This window comes from Mauremys reevesii, linkage group 24 (genome assembly GCF_016161935.1).
Source record: "Mauremys reevesii isolate NIE-2019 linkage group 24, ASM1616193v1, whole genome shotgun sequence".
Classification (NCBI taxonomy): Eukaryota; Metazoa; Chordata; order Testudines; family Geoemydidae; genus Mauremys; species Mauremys reevesii.
Window position 1 is genome coordinate 17,615,343 of NC_052646.1, and position 21,831 is coordinate 17,637,173.

At 53.3% G+C, this 21,831-nt stretch overlaps 1 protein-coding gene across 1 annotated transcript; it reads right to left on the reverse strand.

Annotated features, from left to right (window-relative positions):
- Window positions 1–4,215: 4,215 nt before the first annotated feature.
- On the reverse strand, window positions 4,216–20,221 carry LOC120390570 (sialic acid-binding Ig-like lectin 16). The gene is made up of 11 exons (XM_039513302.1): window positions 20,171–20,221; window positions 11,738–11,887; window positions 10,987–11,391; window positions 10,527–10,847; window positions 7,412–7,465; window positions 6,760–7,005; window positions 6,426–6,491; window positions 6,030–6,296; window positions 5,107–5,403; window positions 4,889–4,988; window positions 4,216–4,637 (listed from the first exon to the last, which is right to left on the reverse strand). The coding sequence occupies exons 2-11, from the start codon at window positions 11,859–11,861 to the stop codon at window positions 4,556–4,558; spliced, it is 1,962 nt and encodes a 653-aa protein (XP_039369236.1). The 5' UTR covers window positions 11,862–11,887; window positions 20,171–20,221; the 3' UTR covers window positions 4,216–4,555.
- Window positions 20,222–21,831: the final 1,610 nt, after the last annotated feature.

The window sequence follows — 21,831 nt, forward strand, 5'->3', positions numbered from 1 at the left end:
GGGAGCAAGGAGTTGAGAGTGAGAGGATGTGCTGCTGGAGGACTGAGGAGTACAAGCGATATCAGACACCAGGAGGAAGGTCCTGTGGTGAGGATAAAGAAGGTGTTTGGAGGAGGCCATGGAGAAGTAGCCCAGCGAGGTGTAGCTGTCATGCAGCTGTTCCAGGAGGCACTATAGACAGCTGCGATCCACAGGGCCCTGGGCTGGAACCCGGAGTAGAGGGCGGGCCCAGGTTCCCCCCAAACCTCCCAACTCCTGATCCAACACAGGAGGAGTTGACCCAGTCTATGGGGAAGATCACTGAGGTGAGCAAATCTGCCAATAAGCACAAGACCCACCAAGGTAGATGAGGAACTTTGTCACAATAGATATAGATATGCAGAGACAGAGGTATATATCTACATAAAAATATTGAACACAATCAATCCAGCATTTCTGCAAAGACTTAATATTTGCTCACGCACTAAAATTATGTCTCAATTTGTATAACTGTGCCATTTGGTGGCTCCATGCAGAACAGCGTGTTCCTCCCATCCCATCTCTCCTATGCAGGATTCTTTGCCCAGAGCCCAGACCTGGGCCTGAGGGTCCCATAATTGGTGTGAGCCTGGGTGGGTCTCTGCTTCATCATCCCCTGCACGTTCAAGCCACTGCTGAGGCTGGATCAGATGATGAAATCTGTGGGCCTTGTTTCATGGAGCAAGTGGATATCTGTTGGGGGAAACCCATCGCTGCCAACATCCTCTACAGAGAGGTGTTGGGGGAGGCGCAGGGCCACTTCTGGATGCCGGGGTACCTGGAGAACAAGGGCTGCTCCTTGGGCATTGAGAACATGCGATACGGAGACGGGGGCTGCTATTATCTGCACATCACCAAGGGGAAATTGTTCCAGCACAGCTACCGAGCAACACAGCCTGCACTCATTGTTACATGTATCCCACCGTTGCCACCTGAGCCAGCCAGTCTCCCACCCTGGAGCTGGATCCAAGCCATCACCCACAAGCTGGAAAAGGCCCAGTGCCCATTCCCTGCCTGGCTAGTGGCTTGAAACAAAAATTGGTCACAATTTTTAGCAAACCGAAAACTGTTTGGGTAGAAACAAAAAGAAAAATTGTTCAATTGTTTGGTTCACCAAACATTTGAAAAAAATATTTTGGGGTTAATCTGAAAGCATAATCTGAGAAATTTTGACGTAACCCAAAATCAGCGGGAAAAAAAATCTTTTCATGTAAAACCAAAAATGGAAATTGGTCAAAATTTTCAGTGAGCAGAAGGTCAGAAATAGATTTGGTTTGAGGATGAAACATTTTGTTTCGATTTCAAGCATTTTAGACATTTTTTTCACTACAAAGTAAAATTACAGGACATTTCAAACCCTACAGTGAGTTTGAATAGAGAAAGTGAAACGTTTCTTTTTGAAAACACCTAAATGAAATATTTCCTTTTTGGGAGGTTTTTTCTCCCAAACAAACAATTTGGCAAAATCGACCCAGATTTACACAAAGTTTTGGTGTTGCCGAATTTACATTTTGAACAAAAAAAAAAAAAAAGTTTGTTTGTGAAACTTTCTCCCCACGCTGGCAGGGAGCGGCCGTTAGAGCCGCTGGGTTGGGCGTTGTCTTGCAGGGATCAGTAACCAGCATCAGCTGGTCTGCTCTGTTCTCGCAGGGGGGTCTCCAACTTCATCCCAGCATGACCTGCTTCTGACAACAAAACTTACTACACGACCCCAGGAGGGGGGATCGAAGTCTGAGCCTGCCGGAGCCCCAGACAGTGAGGCTCGGCCTTTGGCCCTGGGCCCATAAATCTAAGCCATCCCTGGTGACCCTGTTACAATGGGGCCGTGACCCACTTTGGGGTCCTGATGCAGTTTGAGAACCACTGCTCTAGAGGGCATTGTACTGCGGTCGTCACCGGGGTATCTCGGCACCTTTCGGTCATCACAGAGCAAACACAGTTTGAGAACCACTGCTCTAACTAAAGGGGATCGTCCTGCAGTCATCGCCGGGGTATATGGGCACCTTGCAGACACCACAGAGCAAACACTCCATCCAGGGCCGGCCTTAGCCACGGGTGAATGGGGGGGGGCCTCTGGGGCAGGGGTGTCCCTCCCTCTGCTGGTTTCTGCAGCCTTGCAGTTCCTGCTCCCTGCCTTGGGGGCACCTCGGCCAGCTACTCCTGGGAGCTTCCTGTCTGCTGTAAGGAGCAGGGGGAGGGGCTCTGATGTCAGGCTCTCCCCTACCCACCTATGTATCCCATTTCCGCAGAGCGGGGGATGGGAGTGGACAGGGCTCACCGAGAGTGGGACGGTGCTGCTGGCGGCTGCTGCTGTGTCTGAAGGAGCTTTCCTTGAGACTGCTGAGCGCTGCTCTCTTAAAGGGGCAACGCACGGTCTCGCACACACTCCCCCAGCTCACCCCACCCCCTCAGCTCACATGCGCTGCCTCTTTCACACTCACCCCCCTACACATACTTAGATTCTTCTTGTCACTTGTTGGTTCTTCCTGCAGTGCACATACATTCTCTGTAATTTTATCCTTTCAAAGTGCCATTATTTAAGTATGTTGACTGGTCTCTGCATTTCATAATTTTATTTCTCTCTTACGCTTACACTGAATTCTTTGAGTAGTGAGTTCTAAACTGCCTAACCTGTCCTGGCTGGAGTAATTATCATTATTATTGTTATTCATTATGTAAAGTGGTACAATCAAATAATAGCATCCTCCTAGAATGGAACTTTAGCTTGTACTCACTTTAGTAATTCCAGTTTAAAAACATTAGCTAAACACAGAACTCTAGACAGTGAGCAGATGAAAGTCACTTATTTTCAAATTGTATTTTTAGTTATATCTGTAAATTAACTTAAAATTTGCATGAAAATCACTGCAGTTCCAACTGTGATACCAATAGCAGTGATGGAGTCAAATGTTAGTGAGTCACATACATGATTGTGGTCGGTAAACATAAATGCCAAAAGAATTAGAAACATTAATTCCCTTTCTTAATAAGAGAAAAAAATCCTAATCATATATGTTGAAATTAAGTGAAAAAGAATTGACTAAAATACAGGAGACAATGGCAGTAACACAATGTGTCTGTGGAAGCAGATTTTATTTGTATTTATTTATCTCTACTAAAGATAGTGTGCCAAGTATCAAACGGGTGTTTCTGATGTGGGAGAAAAACGAGTCCTCGCTCTGAGGTTGGTTGCAACATGTCAGAGGCAGTTTATTCTCAAGCAATATTGCAAGGGGGAGAATGCACAACGGCAGGTCTCCCAAAAGCTAAAAAATGAGGTCAAGCATTTATACCTTTTGTTACATACAGTGATGATCAACAACTGCATCTTGTTTATACATATTCCTTCCTGAGATCTTCCTTTCCTCAGCAATTCCTGCTACAGTCTGTGTTCCAGTCTTATCTAACACACGGTCGAAACCAGCATCTCTTACAGTCCTTTCCCACTCGCCCAGGCCCTGCTTGGGAGTCTCGCGTTATTAGCTGTTGGAGTTAGCCTGACTCTTGCTCTTCCTGGCAGACTAAGATGTCTGCGCTTTTCCCAACTTCCACACTGATAGCTGTGTTAAAGCCCCAGAACTGATACCTCAAGGCTTGGGATTGGGAATATCTTGCTGTATTAGCTCCTGATTGTTCTAAATTTACATATAAACTTTAAACGTGGCTTTAATTGGCGTTGGTATATATTTTTTCTCTCTTTATATAACAATTAGATACAGTGCTCCTGTCAGCGAATCCCTAGCATATTATCTGCAAAGCCCCAAGAATTTTCAGGTGCCTGAGTAGTCCCTGGAATCATGGCTAAAATTTCCTCCCCCCACCCCAAGTCTGAACTGGTGCCCCCGCCCTGGGTGAGCCAGGAGTGGCCAGGGGGCTGCGGGAGGCCGTGGGCTCTGGCGAGATGCAGCCCACGTGTGACAGTGCGAAGCCTTGAGCCACATGCTGAGAACCAGGCACCACAAGCCCCAGCAGCAGCGCAGGAGGGTGGCAACACCCCATGTGCCAGGCCCCCCTGACTTCTGCGCTGCTGCTGGCGGTGGCGCTGCCTTCAGAGCTGGGTGCCCGGCCAGCCCCCACCAGTATCAGGCCGCCCTGCCCAGGCTTAATTTGAGTCACAGCTGAGCTCTGGCATCTCTTTCAATACAAATTAAACCCTGGGGGAGACAATGGGGCCAAGAGGTGATGTGGGGGGGGAGGGGAACCCAGGGGGCCCATGGGGGCCAGGAGTGATGGGGCGGCACCATAATACAAGTTCGCTCAGGGTGCCATTTTCCCTACGGCCGGCCCTGGTCATAACCATCAGGGCAACAAACAGATCATCTGCTGGTCATATCAATATTACAGGCAGCCCACGTGCTGCCCAGGCCCATGGGTCTGAGCTGGAGGGGTTGGAAGGGGGCCAGGTACTGGGCTAAACAGGCCCATTGGCCTCACCCGGGGCAGCAGTGCCCCCAGCTGAGGTCTCATTCTCCATTTCCTCAGTCCTGTGAGATTCCAGTTCCTTGTTGGCTCTTCAATGGCTGAGGAACGGCCTGATCTACACGCCGGACTTGGGCACCGTGGATTCCCTGGCCCCTGGCCTGTCCTTCCTTCTGCTTCCACGAGAGCAGCAGGGTGTCCTGAGAGAGAGAGAGACAGAAAGAAAGAGAGAGAGAGATTCTGAGATATATACATGGCTGGAAGTCATGATAGAGAGATAGAGAGACAGGTGGGTGTATGGGGATGAATAGATGCATAGATGGGTGGGTAGGTACAGAGTTGGGTGGGTGGATAGACAGTAGGTAGGTGGGTAGAATGGTGGGTAGGTATATGGGTAGGGGGGTAGATGGGTGCCTGGGTAGGTCAGTAGGTGGGTCGGTAGCTGAGTTACCATCTGTAATAGAGCAGGGTGAGGTAATAGGCCAGGAAGAATCCAGTCACCACGAAGCCGAGTTTGCAGCTGATTTTGATAAATGCCCAAGTGAGGCCACCTGTGGGAGAACAAGCCGAGAGTCAGGGATAGATCCCTGCAACCCCTGCCTGACCCAGACAGCCCCCGGCCTGGGGTTGGGTCGAAGCCTGTGCCCCCGAGAGGGGTAGGATTCTCACCTGTTCCCGGTGGGCTGAGCAGTAGAATATGGAACCCGTGGAGGTTGGAACCGAGGCAGAAGATCTGGTGGCCCCCGTCCCAGCTCCCCGTCCAGCTCAGGGTGCTGACGGCCTCATCTCCCTGGGCCCATGAGCTGACTTGCAGGGTCCCCTGTGAGCCGTTCCCAGCCAGGGACACCCCGTCCACCTGCCACTGGAGCTGGGGTGGGGGGTTAGAGCGCAGGGAGCACCTGCAGCTTATGCTGAGCCCCTGGAGCTGGCAGGATGAGTTCAGCCCGGTCCCCGACCGGGGGCTGTCTGGGGAGAGCAGGAGACACAGCAACAAATCAATAGTCAGAGAGAGAAACCAAGTGGCAGGGAGTCCCATAGATTAACCTCACTAATATCCAGTGGCAGAAAGTCCCACCGGTTTTCTCCATTCACACCCAGTGGCAGGGAGTTCTGTGGGTCAACCTTACTAATACCCAGGGGCAGGGAGTCCCATAGATAAAGCTGCTAATATCCGGAGTCAAGGAGTCCTGCGGGTTCTTCTGCCCTGGGACGTCTCTTCAGTCGGTCACTGGGCGCTGATCTGGCCCCATCCTCGGCCAGCTGCACTTCACCTGCTTCTCCGCCCCCAGGCTGGGCGCTCACGGCCCTTGTAGATGTCCCAGGAGTCTGTTCAAGCCTCAGCTGCCCCCCTTGGGGCTGCCCTCAAAGCAGTTAATTGACTATGGAACAGGCAGGGGGAGGGAATGGGGGAGTTGGCTCTGTCTCTGTTTAAAGGGGCCAGGCACCTGTGACACCTGCTAGTACTCAGTGGCGAGGAGTCCCACGGATTAACACTGCTGCTCTCCAGTGTCAGCGTCCCGGGGCAGGGAGTCCCGTGGTTTAACCCCACTCACACCCAGTGGCAGGGAGTCCCGTGGGTTAACCCCACTCACACTCAACGAGCAGCTGGAACGTCCCCTGGGCAGAGCTCTCTTTGTTCCGGGCCCAGCACCCGTATAGCCCCCCGGCCTCGGCCGTCACGTTGGGCAGCTCCAGCCGCAGCTGATTCTCCCCCGTGGGGCGGGTACCCTCGATGGCTCGGCCCCCCCTCACCCAGCCCAGCACCGCGGGGGGGCTGCTGGTGATGGAGCAGAGGAACCGCAGGGAGTCGCCCTCCCGGGCCGTGAGCTGTGACCCGTTCCCCACCTCGGTGCCGGGATCTGGAAATAGAAATAACACAGAGCCACTAGCACCCTGTGCCAGCCAGTCCCTGCCCAGGGACCGGATCGGGGCTGGCGCCCCCTAGAGGGGTAAGGCCCCGTGCCCCACTCCCCACCCCCTAGCGATACCTTGGAATAGCTGGGAGTTGCTCCTGTTAGCTCTGGAGACGGTGATTTGCAGAGTCCTCTCTAGAGCTGAAATACCCATGGCAACGTATTAGATTGGAGAGTGCCCCCCACTGACCTCCTGATCCGCAGCCCAGCACCCCCCAATGGACCCCCGCCCCTCCCCGCAGCCCCACACCCCCATGGATCCCCCACCCACCTCCTGCAGCCCAGTGCCCCCTACTAACCCTCTGCTCACCCCCTGAAGCACAGCGCCCCCTACTGACCACCTGCCACCTGCAGCCCAGTGCCCTCCACTAAGGCCTCTTGTGAGGCACGGTGCCCCTTAGCGCCTTACGCTGCACGTGCACACGCAGGGCCCGGCTGGCCGACCCGTAGGAATTCTTGGCCCAGCACCGATACTCCCCAGCGTCCCCTGGGCTGAGATTCGGCAGCTCCAGGCGCCCGGCCAGGGACTCGTTCCCCTTGGCCCAGCTCAGGGTGGCCTCAGGTTTGCTCACAGCCTCACAGCCCAGACTCAGGGAGTCGCCCTCCCAGGTCTCCAGAGACACGACGTCGCCCTCAGCTCCTGACACTTCCAGCACTGAAAGACATAAGCAGGCAGGTTAGGCATCCTCCAGAGATCCTCCACCAAGGTGCCACAATGCAGCCAGCTCTGGAGTGGGGTGCGGGAGCTGGTTATACAGGGACCTCTCGCCTGGTGTGGAGACGTAGCCAGCTCTGGGGTGGGTGCACAATCCTGGTGCCTTTACAGCAGGTCTCCGTTGCAGAGATCACTCCCTAACCCATCTCCTACCCGCTGCCCAGCGCCCCCTTATGCTACCCCGGGGTCTGGAGACAGAGGGAAATGGGCCCAATCATCACACCACCCTCCTCACAGCCCTGCGGCTTCCTCACGATCTCCCCTCCGGGCACGGAGCAGCCTGGCCTGGCTGATCGTGACTAGGAGGCACTCGCTGATTCCTGGGGCTCGCAGCGCGGCCTCTCACCGGGGCGTCCATTCCTGGTCAGGGTCCCGGTGATGTTGGGGGGCCCGGGCGGGTCTGTAACACAAACCAGACAGGGGGGATCAGGGGGGCTGCACAGCACTGAGGGGGGTGTCACTAGTGATCCCTGAGCCTAGACACGGCCCCTCGCTGTGAGCTCAGCTGGGGGACGGGAAAGTCCCTGAAGGAAGCGACAGACCCGACTGAGCCCCACCCAAGAGACTCCCGACATAACCCAGGGGCCAGGTTAGGGTCACGCCAGGGAACCAGAACTGGGAAATGAGCAGGGGGTTGGATTAGGGGAAAGAAGTTGCCGTGTTATTCCATGACCTCAGGAGGTCATCTAGTCCAACCCCCTGCTCAAAGCAGGACCAAACCCAACTAAATCATCCCAGCCAGGGCTTTGTCAAGCCTGACCTTAAAAACCTCTAAGGAAGGAGATTCCACCACCTCCCTAGGGAACCCATTCCAGTTCTTCACCACCCTACTAGAGAAAAAGTTTTTCCTAATATCCAACCTAAACCTCCCCCTCTGCAACTTGAGAACTCCTTGTTCTGTCATCTTCTACCACTGAGAACAGTCTAGATCCATCCTCTTTGGAACCCCCTTTCAGGTAGTTGAAAGCAGCTATCAAATCCCCCCTCATTCTTCTCTTCTGCAGACTAAACAATCCCAGTTGCCTCAGCCTCTCCTCATAAGTCATGTGCTCCAGCCCCCTAATCATTTTTGTTGCCCTCTGCTGGACTCTCTCCAATTTATCCACATCCTTCTTGTAGTGTGGGGCCCAAAACTGGACACAGTACTCCAAATGAGGCCTCACCAGTGCTGAGTAGAGGGGAATGATCACATCCCTCGATCTGCTGGAAATGCCCCTACTTATACAACCCAAAATGCCATTAGCCTTTTTGGCAACAAGGGCACACTGTTGACTCATATTCAGCTTTTCGTCCACCGTAACCCCTAGGTCCTTTTCTGCAGAACTGCTGCCCAGCCATTTGGTCCCTAGTCTGTAGCAGTGTATGGGATTCTTCCGTCCTAAGTGCAGGACTCTGCACTTGTCCTTGTTGAACCTCATCATATTTCTTTTGGCCCAATCCTCTAATTTGTCTAGGTCCCTCTGTATCCTATCCCTACCCTCCAGCGTATCTACCACTCCTCCCAGTTTAGTGTCATCTGCAAACTTGCTAAGGGTGCAGTCCACACCATCCTCCAGATCGTTAATGAAGATATTGAACAAAACTGGCCCCAGCACCGACCCTTGGGGCACTCCACTTGATACCGGCTGCCAACTAGACATGGAACCATTGATCACTACCCGTTGAGCCCGACCATCTAGCCAGTTTTCTATCCACCTTATCGTACATTCATCCAGCCCATACTTCTTTAACTTGCCAGCAAGAATACTGTGGGAGACTGTATCAAAAGCTTTGCTAAAGTCCAGAAATAGCACATCCACTGCTTTCCCCTCATCCACAGAGCCGGTTATCTCATCATAGAAGGCAATTAGGTTAGTCAGGCATGACTTGCCCTTGGTGAATCCATGCTGACTGTTCCTGATCACTTTCCCCTCCTTTAAGTGGTTCAGAATTGATTCCTTGAGGACCTGTTCCATGATCTTTCCAGGGACTGAGGTGAGACTGACTGGCCTGTAGTTCCCTGGATCTTCCTTCTTCCCTTTTTTTAAAGATGGGCACTACATTAGCCTTTTCCCAGTCATCCGGGACCTCCCCCGATCGCCATGAGTTTTCAAAGATAATGGCCAATGGCTCTGCAATCTCATCGGCCAACTCCTTTAGCACCCTCGGATGCAGCGCATCCGGCCCCATGGACTTGTGCTCGTCCAGCTTTTCTAAATAGTCCCGAACTACTTCTTTCCCCACAGAGAGCTGGTCACCTCCTCCCCATACCGTGCTGCAGAGTACAGCTGTCTGGGAGCTGACCTTGTCTGTGAAGATAGAGGCAAAAAAAGCATTGAGTACACTAGCTTTCTCCACATCCTCTGTCACTAGGTTCCCTCCCTCATTCAGCAAGGGGCCCACACTTTCCTTGACTTTCTTCTTGTTGCTAACATACCTAAAGAAACCCTTCTTGTTACTCCTAACATCTCCGGCTAGCTGCAACTCCAAGTGTGATTTGGCCTTCCTAATTTCACTCCTGCATGCCTGAGCAATACTTTTGTACTCCTCCCTGGTTATTTGTCCAATCTTCCACTTCTTGTAAGCTGTTTTTTTGTGTTTAAGATGAGCAAGGATTTCACTGTTGAGCCAAGCTGGTCGCCTGCCATATTTACTTTTCTTCCTACACATCGGGATGGTTTGTTCCTGCAACGAGGTCTGTGTAGACGTTCGGGGTCGGACTGGGGCCTGGGCTCAGACATGGTGAGGGGAAGGGGCAGTGTCCTTCTAAATCTCCCTCCGGCTGAAGGGAATAAGGGCCGATCTTACATTGATGCTTGATTTGATCCTTCACCTCGCAAAGGCGGCTGCTGATTTCCCCTCTGCCCTGGATCTGCAGCGCGAGGGTCACAGGCCATTTAACGGGGCTTTGCCCTGGGGCAGGGCGGGCCGAGGGCTCTGGGCACTGAGCCTGGAGCGTGTTTAGTGCCGGACAGTGACTGGGTTCCGTTAACCCTCTGCCCCATATAGAGCATCCACCGATCCCAGCAGGAAGGGGAGTGGGAAGAGAAGTGGTGGGATGGCCAAGGGAGATCTCAGGGGGAACTGGGGTAGCTGGTGTGTGTGTGGGGAATCCCAGGAAGGGGGGACTGGAATGGGTGGGTGGATCCCAGCACAGGAGGATTCTGGGGTCAGGGCACGTCAGGGGTAGAGAGAATCCCAGAAGAGAAGGGCCTGGGGACCTGGGGATGTGGATGGGAGGGCAGAGCAATAGCCAAGGGGGGCAGGAAGGGGTGAAGATCCCAAGGGAGAAGGGGCTGCACGGTGTGGGGTGAAGGGGCCTGGAGTAGAATTGGCTGAGGGTGCCTGGTGGGGGGTGGGAATCCCAGCACAGGGCTGAGTTGGGGGAGGTGCTGGAGGGCAGAGCTGGGGATCCCGGGGAGGGGGGGGATCCCAGCAGAGGGGGCTGGGGGCCGGCGTGGAGGGGCTGGAAGGTCACTCACAGATGATGTGGAGCCGGACGGTTCTGCTGGTGGAAGGTCCCTGTGGTGGCCTGTAGGTGACGCTGCAGACGAGCTCTTTGCCGTGGTCCCCCGGGCCGGGCGTGAAGCTGAGCGCGGAGCTGTGGGACCAGGTGCCGTTCGCCAGCGGGGCTGAGACGTCCCGGGCTGTGTCGCTGAACGGCCCCATCCAGGTGACTCGGGGAGGGGGCCCGGAGCAGCGCCCAGGGGCCGTGCAGGTCACAGTCACCGGCTCCCCAGCCAGCAGCGTCCCTGGCAGCCCCCGTGCCAGCGAGATCTGGATCTCTGGCTCCTCCATCAGCTCTGAGACACGGGGAGAGGGGAAGGAATCACTCGGGGACACGGGGCCTTTCCCTTCTAGGGGCGCGGCCCCGATCCAGCCCCAGGGCGGGGACTGGCTGGCTCAGGGGGGCTGCTGAGCAGTGACTGCGGCTGCTCTTACCTGTCACAAAGATCATGGGCATAGGGTGAGTGCGATCGTTATTGGAGAGGTAACTGTATTTCAATTTTCCTTTCTCGATTCTAAGAGAATATCTCCCCACATCCGTCCTCTGGGCGTCACTGATTTGCAGGGAGCAGTCACCACTTAGCAGATCCCCTGCAAGCCAGAACCGGCCCTGGGTCTCCTGTGACACCCTCCGGCTGGCGTCACTGCTGGCCATAAGGAGATGCTGGCCCACAATGGCCTGACCCTTGTACCACTGTCCGTAGAGCTGGGCCGAGGGATTGTCGGTGTCGTACGAGGCTGGGTACGTGAAGGTGCAGGGGACGAGAACGCAGAGACCCTCCTGCACTGACACCGACTGCGGCACCGTCAGGGTAAATCTGGGCTGCTGGGACAGGGACCCTGCAGGGGATGAGAAGGGATCAAAGTGGGACCCATAGGGAGCAGAGACCCCCCCAAACTCCCCCCACAGCTCTGCCGGTGCCCCTGACTCCCGACCTGCAGCCCCCTGCGAGCCCAGCCCTGGGTCCCTGACCAATTCTCACTCCATTTAGTTTCCATCCCTCCCTACATCGAGCCCCCTGCCCCCACTCCCTGTCGCTCGGCGCCCCCTAGCACCACACTGAGGCACTGCGCTCCCCTCCCTCTCTGGTCAGTCTCCCTTCCAAGTCCTGGGACAGACCTGGCTCAGCTTAGCGCAGGTTCTGCCCTTCCCCCTGCACTGGGGCTGCAGATGCTGCTTACTTACCCCTCCAGAGCAGGGCGAGGATCAGGACCCTCAGCGTGGCAGGACCCCCTGCTCTCCAGGGGGGGCCCTGAGGCAGGAGCTCCCTTTCCCCGGTGTCCTGCTGTGGCAGCAGGGCTCTGCCCATGGCTGGGGCATCCGGCTGAGACAGACCTAGAGACAGATGGGGTGTGTGTGAGAAGTGTGAGAGCAGAGGCTGTTTGGGGGGAACAGATCTGCCTTGGGGACCATCAGTGCTGCTGGGCTCTGCAGGGGGCTGATCAGTGGCTGCTGGCACTGTAGTGACCTCCCCCCCCGAAATCACTAGATGGTCCTGAGAGATGGTGGGCTAAAAAATCCTTATATTGGTGGAAAAGAACCTGAGATTTTTCTCTAAGAATCGTGAGATGAAAATCCCGAGCTGAAGATGGCGGGAAGGCAGCGCTGCTCAGTGCCCACAAAACAACAACATGTGAGCGGGTGACCAGTTCAGGAGTGATTAATGAGACTGGGACTGTTCAGCTTGGAAAGGAGACGACTAAGGAGGGATATGATAAAGGTCTATAAGATCATGACGGGTGTGGAGAAAGTAAATCAGGACATGTTATTTACTCCTTCTCATACCACAAGAACTAGGAGTCCCCACATGAAATTAACAGGCAGCAGGTTTAAAACAAACAAAAGGACGTATTTCCTCAAACAACGCACAGTCAACCTGTGGAACTCTTTGCCAGAGGATGTTGTGAAGGCAAAAGTATAACAGGGTTCAAAAAAGACCTGGATAAATTCATGGACAATATGTTGTTACCTGGCAACTCTGTGTTCTTGGGGAAGCAGGGCGCAGTACCCAGCCTGTCTGACTCATGAAAGACCCCCCCCCCACACCTCTGCTTGAACCAAATCTGTATCAGAAGAAGGACTTACAAAAAGCAATGGAAATGCCTTGGGAGATACCCCTAAACCCCTGGGACATGGGTGACAGGATTAAGGAAACTCCCCTAACATCATTTGCATCGGAGATGGGACAAGGAAGCATCTCCATTAGCAGACAGAATGGGGAACAGAAATTCCCAGGCAAGAACCGCACTGAACTCTGGGACCAGGAAAGCCGGGAAGCACGGCATGGTGGGGGATCTCTGCTCCAGCCATGTTAATAAGCCCACCTGCCCACACTCCGCTCAGCAGTTATCAGACCAATTCTAATAATGAATCCTTGATTGGTATCCAAAATAGTGAAGCTCCCTAATTGCCTTGTGAGCTCCCTGCAAGGAACATCACCCATAGCCAGGAGTGATCAGTTCCCATGTCTAGCCTGAACAAAACAACGTTGGTATCTCCCTTCTTTACACATCAACAGATCTAGTGTTCTCCCTCGAACCATTGTTGTTTTTCTACAAAAACCCCTTCCCATGCTCAAGGAAGTGTTCTGATGCCTGAATCAAAATCTGCATCAGTTCCACTGGGACTTCATCTTCTCCTGATTGATCGTGCTGGGGGCTCTGCCTGACTCCAGCACCCCAGACTCTCAGCTACCACCACCACCTGGGAACCCCGATTGATTCAAGCTTCACGGAGTGGTGAGAACCCAGCGCTCTCTCTCTCTCTCTCTCTCTCTCGTCAGTGTTTTTTGGTTTCTTCATTTGCTCCAGCAGCTCCCCATGGCCCCGCTCCGCCCTCCTGCTCCATCTCACCTCCTCCTCCTCCACGAGTGTGCCACTGCATCCTGCTTCTCCCTCCTCCCCCCCAGCGCTTGCGCTGCGAAACAGCTGATTTGCGGGGCAGGGAGGAAGGGGGAGGAGGGGGAACGCGGCGCGCTGGGGGAAGAGGTGGTGCTGGGGTTGGACTTTGGTGATGGGGTTGGAATGGGGCCAGGGCCAGGGGCAGGGATGGGGTGGAGTTGGGGCAGGGCCAGGGGTGGGGAAAGGGGCGAGGGGGGGTGTGGGCACCCACCGGCGCCGAGAAAGTGGCGCCTATGCCTAAGCTGCTCCCTGCAGCACCCAAAAATCCTGTGGGGTTTGCTCATCAAGTGGGTAACTCCCAGCACAATTGTAACATGAAAGTGAGGATAGGGACGTGCTGAGTCCAGGGGCAGAGGAGGGTGGGAGATTGAAACTGCTGCTCGACCCAGCCTGCTCAGGCGTGCGATATTGTGGTGCGGCGCCCATGGCCTGTGAGGGTGACAGCTTGGAGGTGCTGCTCGACCCAGCCTACTGACCCAGGGACATCTCAGGGGTCAGCTTGGGAGTTCTGATTAACCCGGTCCTCTCAGACGTGCTCTGTTAAAGTGTGTGTGTGTGTGTCCCTGCTGGCTGTGTGTGTGTGTGTGTGTGTTCGTCTGATTCTGGGGATGGAAGAACCCAGCCCTGGGGAACCTAGGTCCTGCTCCATTGGGAGGGTGTGACAAAGTGGGAATGTTCTTAATGTTTTCTCTGAATACTGTGTGGGTGCCTCAGTTTCCCCTATGCATTTCTTAGGTATTTAGGTGGGGGGATCAGGGTGTATGATTGTTGCAGAGCCCAAGAAGGCCCCTGTGATACTGTCTGGACAGAGAATGGCCGGTACCCTGTCTCCTGGGAGGAGATGACGTTGAGTGGCCTGAAGGTGTGTACTACAAAGGAAAAAAAAGTGACGGTGGCATGGAAGAGGTGAACCTCTCCATGACCCTTGGACGTATGCAGTGACAGCAGATCAAGGAGCTGTGCACTAGCTTCGTGCTGATGTTCTCAGCCACCCCAGGATGGACCGAACAGGTGTACCACTCTGTTGACACAGGTAATGCTCACCCAATTAGAGCCCAACCTTACCGGGTGTCTCCTCAAGCTAAAACTGTACACGCTAGAAAAGCTACGCCAGGCAAGGCGTGTTAGTTTATCTTTGTTTACTCAACTTGTGAATGTTCCCTTTGCTAGAGGGTTTATCCCTGTTTTGCTGTAACTGTGAACCTAAGGCTAGAGGGGTTCCTCTGGGCTCTTCGAATCTGATTACCCTGTAAAGTTATTTTCATCCTGATTTTACAGAGATGATTTTTACCTTTTCTTTTTAATAAAATCCTTCTTTTAACAACCTGACTGATTTTTCCAATGTCCAAAGACCCAGGGGTTTGGGTCTTCGATCACTTTGTAACCAATTGGTGAGGATATTATTCTCAAGCCTCCCCAGGAAAGGCGGTGTAAGGGCTTGGGGGACTACTTTCAGGGAAGAGGAACTCCAACTGGTCCTTTCCCTGTTTCTTGTTACATCACTTGGTGGCTGAATACCAGGTTTTAACCTAAGCTGGAAGAAATAAGCTTAGGGGGCTTTTATGCAGGTCCCCACATCTGTACCTCAGAGTTCAGAGTGGGGAAGGAACCCTCACAGGGTGGCTGAGAGTCACGGTGAATCACAGGAAGCCGGGGGTGCGGGGCCCTGTCTCCCCCAAACTCTGTGACAGAGGGAACTTGCAGAAGGGAAACGTAGAGCTCCATATGAGAACACAAGTGACACAAGCAGCACATTGATAGAAGTACAGACCCCCTCGCCTCCTGCCCCAGAAGAGTAACCCACTGCTTCCATCCGAAGAAGTGGGTATTCACCCACGAAAGCTCACGCTGCAAAACATCTGTTAGTCTATAAGGTGCCACAGGATTCTTTGCTGCTCCTAAGAAATGAGCGTACCCCAAGGTAACAGGCAAAGCTGGTAACAAGGTCCGTCAATGGCTATTAGCGAGGATGGACAGGGATGGTGTCCTTAACCTCTGTTTGCCAGAAGCTGGGAATGGGAGACAGGGGATGGATCACTTGATTATTCCCTGTTCTGTTCATTCCCCCTGAGGCACCCGGCATTGGCCACTGTCAGAAGAAAGGATACTGGGTTAGATGGACCTGTGGTCTGACCCAATATGACCGCTCTTATGGAGAAATGTGGGCTCGGTGGAACTACCATTAAATGGATACATAACTGGTTAAATAACTGCAAACAATGAGTAACTGTTAATGGAACAATGTGGGATTGGAGGGAGGTCTCAACTGAACTCCCACAGGGATCTGTTCTGGGTCCCGTGTTGTTTAACGTCTTTATCAATGATGTGGATGTAGGACTAGGGAACAGACTGATCAAATTTGCAGATGACACAAACCTAGTGGGGGAGTTGCCTACACTTTGGAGGATGAAGTTAAAATTCAGAGGGACCTTGATACATTGCAGAACTGGGCTGTAGATGACACAGTGAAATTAATCAAGGAGAAATGGAAGGTGCTCCACTTATGGAAGAAAAACCAAATGCACAAATACAGGATGAGGAAGAACTGGCTTGGCAGCAGCACTGCTGAGCAGCAGCTGGGAGTTGTGGCGGATCAGAGCCTCGACAGGAGTCAGCAATGTGATGCTGTTTCAAAAAAACAAATACAATTTCAGGTTTCATGAACAGAGGCAGAGCATGCAAATCATGGGAGGTGACAGTACCGCTCTACACAGCGCTAGTTGGGCTCAGCTGTGGACTGTGTCCAGTTTTGGTCACCAATGTATAGAAAGGATGCAGAGAAAATGGTAAGGATCCAGAGACGAGGGATAAAGATGATCAAATGGATGGAATGGAAGCCCTAGGGGCACAGCCTGAGGGAACTGGGCAGGGGTAGTTTGGAAAAGAGATTGGAGGAGGGGGACATGATTGCGGTTTTCAAATACTTGAAGGCTGCCATAGAGAAGCTGGAGAAAAGTTGTTCTCTCTCACCTCAGAGGGCAGGACAAGGGGCAACAGGTTCAAACTACAGCAGAGCAGATTGAGATTAAATCTCAGGGAAAACTCCCCAGCTGTGAGAGCAGTCGGGCAATGGACCAGACACCCAGGGAGGTGGTGGAAGCTCCTTCACTGGAGGGTTTCAAGAGGAGGCTGGACAGCATCTGTCTGGGATGGGTTAGACCCAACCAATCCTGCATCTTGGCAGGGGTTGGACAGGGTTATCCCTGTGGTCCCTTCTCACCCTGTGGGTTTGTGATTCTAGGATTTGCTAAAAAATCCTGAGATTTAATGTGAACATGACAAGTCCCTGCTCTGGCTTGAAATTCACTAATAAATCCCGAGGTTTGCTTTAAGAATCCTGAGATTACCTTTTAAAATCCACAGATTTATGCTTTGTCTCCCTGCACCCTGTTGTTTGGGGCCCGTTGGCTTATCCCTCTGGCCCCTGCCCCACGGGTGCTGGTGTTGCCCCTGTGTCTTGAGTGGCTTTGTTCTGTGTGGAGCCAGTGGAGCTGGATGGCCCATAGGTGGGTAAAGTGTCCCCGGAGGGGAGGGTGCAGAGAGCTGACAGCTCTCCCCTCTGCAGTCAGGGTGGGGCACTACTGCTGTGATCTCTGCCCCACAGCTGTCTCCCCTGCCCTCACTACACCCTGCTTCTCCTGCAGCTGGGACTCTCCTCCCCTCATTTTTTAAAAAAAGGAGATATACCTATCTCCTAGAACTGGAAGGGACCCCAAAGGGTCATTGAGTCCAGCCCCCTGCCTTCACTAGCAGGACCAAGTACTGATTTTGCTCCAGATCCCTAAGTGGCCCCCTCAAGGATTGAACTAACAACCCTGGGTTTAGCAGGCCAATGCTCAAACCACTGAGCTATCTGTCCCCTCCATAAATGTAAAGTACTGGTCACTCCCCCCTCTTCTGAGAATGGCAGGGGCCACTCCCCCTCCCCCAACCACACTCTTGTGAGAATAGCATGGGCCACTCCCCCCTCACCACTACTCACATATGAAGGGAAGGGTAACAACTTTTATCTATGCAGTAACATAAATGCCTCCTGGCCAGAGGTACAGAATCACTTTACCTGTAAGGTGTTAAGAAGCTCAAATAACCTGGTTGGTACCTGACCAAAAGGACCATAAGGGAAGAAGATACTTGTAAATCTGGTGGGGCAGGGGGAGGTTTTGTTGGTGCTCTCTTTGTTTGTTCCTGCTCTGGATGGAGAGAGGGACTAAGCAGGTAAAACATCTCCTGAAAACATACCTGAAATGATACATCTAAAATTACAGAAATTGTAAGTAAGGGCAAGGAAATGCGTTGGATTATCTTTTGTTTTAGCTTGTAATTTTTTCCTATGTTAAGAGGGAGTTTTATTCCTGTTTAGGCTCAGCTTCAAAAATCCAAAGAGGGGAATCCTCTGTGTTTAAATCTTTTTATTACCCCATAAAGTTACCTTCCATCCTGATTTTGCAGATGTGATTCTTTTACTTTTTTCTTTAACTAAAGTTCTTCCTTTAAGAACCTGTTTGATTTTCAGTGTCCTAGGAGAAAGGGTCTGGTCGGTACTCACATTCTCAAGACTTCCAGGAAAGGGGGTGAAGGCTCTTGGGGGAATATATGGGGAACAAGGGACTCCAAGTGGCCCATTTCCTGAATTTTTATCTAAATCACTAGGTGGTGGCAACAATACCATCCAAGGACACGGGAAGGAATTTGTGCCTTGGGGAAGTTTTTAACTTAAACTGGTAAAAATAAGCATAGGGGTCTTTCATTGGGGTCCCCACATCTGTACCCCAGAGTTCAGAGTGGGGAAGGAACCCTGACATATGTGAAAATGGTATTGGCCAGTCACACCTTCTCCCCTTCTCACCTGTTAATATGGTTTGGGCCACTCCCTCTTCCTCACCTATGAGAATGATATGGGACTCTCACTCCTCTCCCCTCCTCCCCTATGAAAATATTTTGGACTACTTTATTCTTCACTCCTCCTTTTCCATTTAAAATGGTATGAGCCACTCCCCTATTCCCCATTCCCTTTCTGTACAAATGATACAGGGCAATGGCTCCTCGCACCCACATGAAAATGGTGCATAACAACGGCTATACTGGGTCAGACCAAAGGTCCATCCAGCCCAGTATCCTGTGTACCGACAGTGGCCAATGCCAGGTGCCCCAGAGGGAGTGAACCTAACAGGCAATGATCAGGTGATCTCTCTCCTGCCATCCATCGCCACCCTCTGACAAACAGAGGCTAGGGACACCATTCCTTACCCATCCTGGTTAATAGCCATTAATGGACTTAACCACCATGAATTTATCCAGTCCCCTTTTAAACATTGTTATAGTCCTAGCCTTCACAACCTCCTCAGGTAAGGAGTTCCATAGGTTGACTGTGCACTGCATGAAAAAGAACTTCCCTTTATTTGTTTTAAACCTGCTGCCTATTATTTCATTTGGTGACCCCTAGTTCTTGTATTATGGGAAAGTAAATAACTTTTCCTTATCCACTTTCTCCACATCGCTCATGATTTTATATACCTCTATCATATCCCCCCTTAGTCTCCTCTTTTCCAAGCTGAAAAGTCCTAGCCTCTTTGAACTTTCCTCATATGGGACCCTCTCCAAACCCCTAATCATTTTAGTTGTCCTTCTCTTAACCTTTTCTAGTGCTAGAATATCTTTTTTGAGATGAGGCGACCACATCTGTACACAGTATTTGAGATGTGGGCGTACCATGGATTTATATAAGGGAAATAATATATTCTCCGTCTTATTCTCTATCCCCTTTTTAATGATTCCTAACATCCTGTTTGGTTTTTTGACCACCTCTGCACACTGCGTGGACGTCTTCAGAGAACTATCCACGATGACGCCAAGATCTTTTTCCTGACTCGTTGTAGCTAAATTAGCCCCCATCATATTGTATGTATAATTGTTTTTTCCCCCCCAATGTGCATTACTTTACATTTATCCACATTAAATTTCATTTGCCATTTTGTTGCCCCATCACTTAGTTTCATGAGATCTTTATGGGAGCATTTCTGAGAATGCCAACATACAGACTGCTTCCCCTTTTCCCTCCCCTACCTAAAAACTCCTCTCAGCTCCTGAGGGGGGAGCTGCTTTCCTCCTGCAGCACCCCTGCTTGCCTGCCCTTCTCCAGGAGGCGGGATAAGTGTGCAGGGCAGGAGGGGCATGGACCAGCCTCGAGAGATCCAATCTCCATCCCCATCCCTGGGGGCTGCCCTTCCCCTGTGCAGTGTCTGGGAGCCCCAAAGGGTCTGTGCCTCACACAGCTCCATGGGGAGCAATGGGGTGAGCACAGCTGGAGGTTGGGAGAGAAGTTTGCACATATGTGCTCAACCTGGGGTATCTATAACTGCCCCCTCTGCAATACCTGCCCTCCTCGCCCCCCAAATCCACCTCCGTGGGGAAGGGGAAACCCCCGGCAGTTCCATTTCCCACCATCCCTCTGCTGCCCTCAGATGCTCTCGGGAAGGAGGCTGAGAGATGGGAGCTGGGGAACCCCCTGCTGTACGTGGCCCCCAGAGCCGATGCCTCCAGTGTGGTCCCCATGGTGGGGGAGCCCTGGGGCAGGATCCTTCTTGGGCTTGAGGGGCCACAGCAGAGCTGTGGGGGTGGGGAGCCCAGGGCTGGGATATCAAGGGGCTGCGGGTCGGGATTGAGGGGCACCCCAGTCTCCGCAGACTTTCCAGCTCCCTCCCCCCCTATTTCCACTCACCCCTAGACCTGCAGAGGGGGTTCCAGTGCCTGGCTCTCCGACCCTGCAGCCCGGGTTCCCCAGGGTTTGTGACTCGGAGCCTGGGGAAGTGGCAAGCACAGGAACCTGAAAGCAGAAGTGGGTGTGGACAGGAGGGGGTTGGGGGGAGATTCTGTCTCAGAAACCCCAGCACCAGCATCCTGCCGACTTCCCCTCCCTCTGGCTGGCACTGCCTGCGGCTTCCCTGCAACAGGGGCAGGCTGCATATTGCTTGTGGGGCTGGAAATAGATCCCAGCCGTCCTGGCTCTGAACCCCTCTACACACCACTCCCCTCCCAGAGCCAGGGACAGAACCCAGGAGTTCTGGCTCCCAGCCCCCCGCCCTCTGACCATTCCCATCTCAGAGCCATGGATAGAACCCTGGAGTCCAGGCTCCCAGCCCCCCGCCCTCTGACCATTCCCATCTCAGAGCCATGGATAGAACCCTGGAGTCCAGGCTACCTGCCCCCGGTCCCAGCTCTATCCCTTTATTACTGCTTTTTCCAGTCACACAATAATATTTTAACGTTAGCAGCTCACACCTCGTATCGTATTGTACATGCGTTCCTCAAACACCTCCCAGGTCCCTGAGTCTGGGGATTTCCTTGTGATGGGACCAGGGTCTTCGGCTGGATCAGAAGCAGCTGGATTCCACCACCCACCACAGACTCCGTCCTTCACCTTCAACTTAAGAGTTGAGTTGCAGCTGAATCTGACCTGGGTCATTGGGGCCGTTTACACAGGGACCTCTCCCCAGTGCTGAGATGTGGCTGCCTCTAGGGTGAGGCGCGGGGGCTGTTTATACAAGGACTCCTTGCCCGGTGTTGAGATACACAAGGGTTTGGGGGAAACCTAGAACTAAAAGAAACATAGTGCCCCCTAGGGGCATTGGGACCAGCCCCGACAGCCAGGCCCTCCCGAGTCTCTCACCCCAGCCAGACCCTGTGTGTGGGCACCGGCGGCTGTGCTGGGAGGCTGGTTGCTGAGCAGATCTTGCACAACAGGAAGTTTCCAGTCGGTGAGTTTCTGGTTTCAGACTTTCTAATTAGCTGCCCAGGAGGTTTCCCTCAGTGGCTGTTAAACAGACGCCCCACATGGAGGTGGCAGAATCTCAGCACCATCTGGGCAAGGGCTCCTGAGGGGGCCCATGGCACAGCCAGGCTGCTGAAGGCTCAGAGGTTTGGTCCCAGGAGGTGGAAGTCCCAAGGGTGTAACCCCACAGGAGAGTGCACCCCCGAGACGGGCTGTCACCTTCCTCCCAGGGGCAGAACGGAGCCGAGAGAGCCCCGGCCTGGGAGCGGGACAGCTTGGGGTCCCTGCCCTGGGGGGCTGAATTGGGGCGCACAGGGAAGGAGCTGGAACCCACCGAGGCATCCCGGGGCGGGACTCAGGGAAACCTGGAGGTGGAGGAGAGGCCGAGGGGCCGGACGTCTCCTGGGGATGTCCGAGACCAGAGATGTGGTCGCTGCAGGCAGAGAGGGCAGCGGGGCAGAGCCCATAGACACAGGAAATCTTGGCCCAGGAGAACCTCAAAGGATTAACATGGCAGATGGGAGACAGCGGGTAACCAGCTCACAGAACGAGCTGTGACTAGCCCTGGGGAGGAAGCAGCCACCCACCACCCCGGGGGCAGAGCTGGCCAG

What these genes read in the sequence shown, in the direction of transcription:
- LOC120390570 (XM_039513302.1), bottom strand. Translation starts at nt 11,861, where the DNA reads ATGGGCAGAGCCCTGCTGCCACAGCAGGACACCGGGGAAAGGGAGCTC. An exon ending in CCTCGCCCTGCTCTGGAGGG is followed by an intron (nt 11,392 to 11,737) that starts GTAAGTAAGCAG and finishes CATCCCCTGCAG; the next exon opens with GGTCCCTGTCCCAGCAGCCC. An exon ending in GCCCATGATCTTTGTGACAG is followed by an intron (nt 10,848 to 10,986) that starts GTAAGAGCAGCC and finishes CCCGTGTCTCAG; the next exon opens with AGCTGATGGAGGAGCCAGAG.